The sequence below is a fragment of the Athene cunicularia genome (assembly GCF_003259725.1).
Source record: "Athene cunicularia isolate RWA chromosome 26 unlocalized genomic scaffold, athCun1 chr26_part1, whole genome shotgun sequence".
NCBI lineage: Eukaryota > Metazoa > Chordata > Aves > Strigiformes > Strigidae > Athene > Athene cunicularia.
In genome coordinates, this window is record NW_020799136.1 from 3,224,395 (window position 1) to 3,228,709 (window position 4,315).

At 60.0% G+C, this 4,315-nt stretch overlaps 1 protein-coding gene across 1 annotated transcript in view; it reads right to left on the minus strand.

The window, feature by feature from the left end:
* The window catches only part of AP4B1 (adaptor related protein complex 4 subunit beta 1), a 6,223-nt gene extending 1,924 nt beyond the window's left edge, over positions 1 to 4,299 (minus strand). The window contains 7 exon segments of the mRNA XM_026864271.1: positions 8 to 116; positions 362 to 569; positions 731 to 834; positions 1,771 to 1,854; positions 2,427 to 2,923; positions 3,538 to 3,685; positions 4,125 to 4,299. Coding sequence (XP_026720072.1) covers positions 8 to 116; positions 362 to 569; positions 731 to 834; positions 1,771 to 1,854; positions 2,427 to 2,923; positions 3,538 to 3,685; positions 4,125 to 4,254 — 1,280 coding nt within the window. The 5' untranslated portion in view covers positions 4,255 to 4,299.
* Positions 4,300 to 4,315: the final 16 nt, after the last annotated feature.

Genomic DNA, 4,315 nt, shown 5'->3' on the forward strand with positions numbered 1-4,315 from the left:
CAGAGACGGGTCAGACTTGGGGCTACACAGGACCCGTTTCACTTCGTCCACCCCGGACTGCAGGAGGCGGTAGTAGAACAACCCGCGGTCCCGCACGGCCATATCCATCTCCTCCTCTGGGAACAAGACACGGGGCTGACGGAGAATCCCTCCGCCCAGGTTCCCCTGAAGCACTAACCCTGAATTACTAAAAACAGATGCTCAGGGATCCCGCGTGAGCCCGTTACCAACCAGCCAGGGGCCACAGCAGCCTGAGGCTCAGAGCCCCCTCACCTTCCCGCCCCCCGGGGCTCCTTGCGGCGGGAGCTGACCCCCGGCCCCACGCAGGCCCCCGCCGGCCCCTCCAGACGCAGGCACCCACCAATGCAGTAGTAGAGCAGCCGGCCCAGCGTGTCCTGACACTCGGCAGGACGGGACAGGAAGAGCCGCACCAGCGCCGTCAGCAGTTCCATCTTCACCGACGGGAACGTCTCCGATTTCACGTTCTCCACAAAGTCCTCTAGGACATAGGGGGCGTTCGGCACCTTCTCGCCGTGGGTGCCCAGCAGCCAGATCAGCGCTTGCTTGCCCTGGAGGAACCACGGAACAGCAGCAAAGGGCGCCGCTTACCAGGAAGGGTGTAGACATGAGAGAAGAAACAGAGACGAGAGGACGAGTCTTGGGGAGGTCTCTGGTCCGCGCCCACCGGAAGGGAAGGGCAGAGCCGTGCCCCGTCCGCAGGAGCCCTCACCTCGCTGTCCTGGACGGCGTCCTCGCAGCTGGGCAGCGCCCGGCAGACGGCGTCCGTGCACTGCGGGCACAGCCAGACCAGGTCCCGGAAAGCCTGAACCACCGCTGCAGGGAAACAGAACCCTCAGCATCCCCCGAGAGCTAAAAAAGCACTAGGGGAGTAAAAAAAAAAAAAAGATATTCCAAAACTGCAGAGATTTTGCACATCTTCGCTAGGAAGGTCAGTGCCATGCTTGGGGCCGATTTGAGACACCCTCCTTCAGAGCCCCGTGACACGGCGTTTGTCAGAGCAAAACCTGCCCCAAGTCTAAAATAAACCACTGAAACTTTAGATTGTTCCTCTGGCTGCTGGTAAGTAACCTCTCTTCTGGACATTCCCCAGCCTTTAAAAAGACACTGACTCACAATGCTTCAGACACACGAGGTTAGGATGACAAATTAAAACTGAGACCAATTCAAAACGAGCCTCAAGAACCTTAGGGCAAAAGCCGAAGGCTCTGCTGCCCACCTCCAGAAACAGCGGCAGGGCCTGAGCTCTAATTCAACATCTGAGCACAAGCACGTGACGTTCAAAGCTGTGTCAGAGCAGAGCGGGCAGAGACAGCAGCAGCAGGTCAGAGCCGAGGGCAGGCGGAGGGCGAGGGAAGCCTCGGTACAGCTGAGTCAGACTGACATGAGCAACAGGGACCACAAAGATTTAAAAGATCTATCAATCACCTGGGCCCTCAGACAGTCACTAAAAGTCCCTGCCGAGTCCCTCCCTCCCCGAGTCAGCAGGTGGCAGCCAGAAAGGAGCCTCCACACCCCACCACGAAGGCAGCTACCACCACCTCCCCCTTCACCGCCCGGTGGCTCCTGAGGAAGGAAAAACTCCAAGGGCCGGCCGCAGGACTTACCCCAGCTCCACCCAAGGCTTCCACCCGAAGATGCCAACGGAGTTAAAAGCCAAATGCCTTTGAGAGCCTTGAGTCTGGGAAGAGGAGCCCCAGCCAGGCCCTGTCCCGAAAGCCTAAACCAGGCGACCGAGCTGCAGGCCCTTACCTGAAGTGACGTGCTCCTGCTGGAGCCCCAGGAGCTCTGTCAGGATCCCCACGCACTGCTCCGTGTACGTCCTGGCAATATTGCCTGCAGAGATGCCGAAGGACATAAAAGTCAACCTTTTATCAGAGCAAAACGGGAACCACGAACCTGCTGTTCATCACTTTTCTTAAACGTAACAGGTACAAAAGGCATTTTAGCATCCCTGGCTTTCTCCCTATGAACACTATAGACACTCACCTATTTTAACGCTTACAAACCCAGAAGTGCCCCAAATCACCTTCCTCTGCCCCCACCACAACTCAGAGCCAGCAGGCATGGGGGCAGCTCCTCCACCCACTACACAGTTCCACTCAACGCTCTAAGACTCGTTAAGAAGATGAAATGACACAACTTCTTCAGGGCATCTCACCAGAGCACAGACAACCGAACGGGACACGAGGACTTTACGCGCAGCCTGGAACAGCCCAAGGCCAGGACTTCGGGGAGAGCCAGCATGGTTGTGGTTCAGAAACACTCCGGCCAAAGGCTCCCGGGGAGGCTGGTCTGCAGGGGCTGTGCTGCCTCGGCACAGAGCAGCTCTTTGGCGCCTGCCCAGAGGCGCTTCAGCAGAGAAAGGCCCTTCCCAAAGGCGAGGGGCTGCGGCCCCGGGCGCTCACCTATGGCGAAGATGGCCCCTTGGGCGAGCTCCACCGACACGTCGGTGCAGTAGCCCTTCAGCTCCTCCAGCACTTGCTGTACGTTTTCGTCGTTCACCAGCTCGCACAACACCTCCATCTTCTGGCACTTGATGTAGTGGGGCTCCGAATACGAACAGAAGAACTTTTTGTAGTGGCTGCTAAAATGGCCGGGGAGGCTACCGAGGATCTGCCGCACGTGGCAGAGCGCGGTGAAGCAGAGCTCCCGGCTCTCGGAGGTGCAGGCAGACAGCAGCGGCCCCTTCACCCGCACCAGCACGTCTGCCTGCACGTGTGGGTACTCCCTGGCCAGCACCAGGAAGAGCTTGGTGGCCGCCATCACAACGCTGGGGCTGCTGCTCTTGAGGCAGCCGTCCAGCAGGTTGAGAATGTCGAAGAGCTCCTCCTCGCTGCGGGGTCTGTAACGCAGGAGGAAGGTCAGCACCTCGCTCTGCCCCCACTGGTCCAGGTCAGGCATCCTGCCGAGGGAGGGAACAGGGTCTGCAGGAGCCCCAGGCCCCGCGTTTCTCACGGCCTCTGTCCCAAACCGCTGCACCTCGGGGCGGATCCCCCCACGTCACCTCAGAACCGGCCCGCTCGTGCACAGGGGCTTAACTCGGTGTCAGCCACGTGCACTTTTACTGGTGCTCAGAGCCAGACAGCACTGCAAGCACCCTGGCAGAGCAACACCCCTCTTCTGCCAGGTCACACAGAATTACCTGCAGACAAGCTAATTTTTTCAAGCAATGCATCCTTCAATGCACTGGGAGGAACATACCAGAACATACCTGTCCCCCAAATATATCATCTGTGCTGTCACCAAAAATACCCCAATACCCAATCACGTTAACCTGCAATTTCAGACCAAACCACCAACTGAAGCAAAGACTCCCTGGGAAAGCAGAGCCTCTCAGATTTCTCTTAAGACCTTCACATAAAAGTAAGGTTTCTTTTAGGTTGGGCACCTCCACCTTTGGTGCCTGACTGCCCCCTCCAGGTCCCGAGGGGGGGCAGGAACACCCACCCCCAGCCTGCAAAGGGCGGGAACAGGGATGAACCTTCCAGCACCACCCTAACAGCCAAGGACACAAACCTGTTGAGGAGATGATGGGCAATGGGCTTGTTGATGACAACTCCTCCCTCCTTCTTCAGGATCTCTTCTAAGGCCCTCAGACAATTCACGACTACAATGGGATCCTGGTCCCGAAGCAAACTGTACAGCTCGTTCACCAGGGCGCCGTCTGCCGAGAAGCAGAGGTGCTCGGATCAAACCCTGCTGACACGTTGCAACGCGACCGCTGTCTGCGCGTGTATCACGAATGGGAGATACAGCCTGAACCTGGACCTGCCTCGACACCTCCAGCTCTGCCGCAGACCTGCCCCGGGCACGGGAGAAGGCACCTGGCGCCTCGGGGGCTGCGGGAACGGGCAGGTGTTGTGGGACACCCCACAAAAGCCGGTGTGGAAGGGGTGCTCAGGCGTGGAGCCCCACAAGCCTGGCCTTTGGGGACTGACTCGACAGCAGGGACAGCCCAACCACCCTCCTCCTCCTCCTCTCTCTCTGCCCCGCGGCCACCGCCCAGGGCAGCGGGCCCCGGGCAGCCCGTGGGCCCGGGTGTGCTTCGGACAGCCCTGTGCCACCTCCTCCTCCTCCTCCCCGGCGGGCGCGGGCCCCCTTACCCACTTCGGCGTCTCCCTGCAGCTTCACCATCTTGGCGCAGCCCAGCACGGCCGCTCTCCGCACATACGAGGCCTTGTCCCGCAGGGCGCTGAGCAGGGGCTGCTGCAGGTACTCCTGGATGCCGGGCATCCTGCGGGCGGGGGTCAGCGGGGGCCCCCGCCGCCCCCTCCCGCTGCCCCGGGAACCCCGG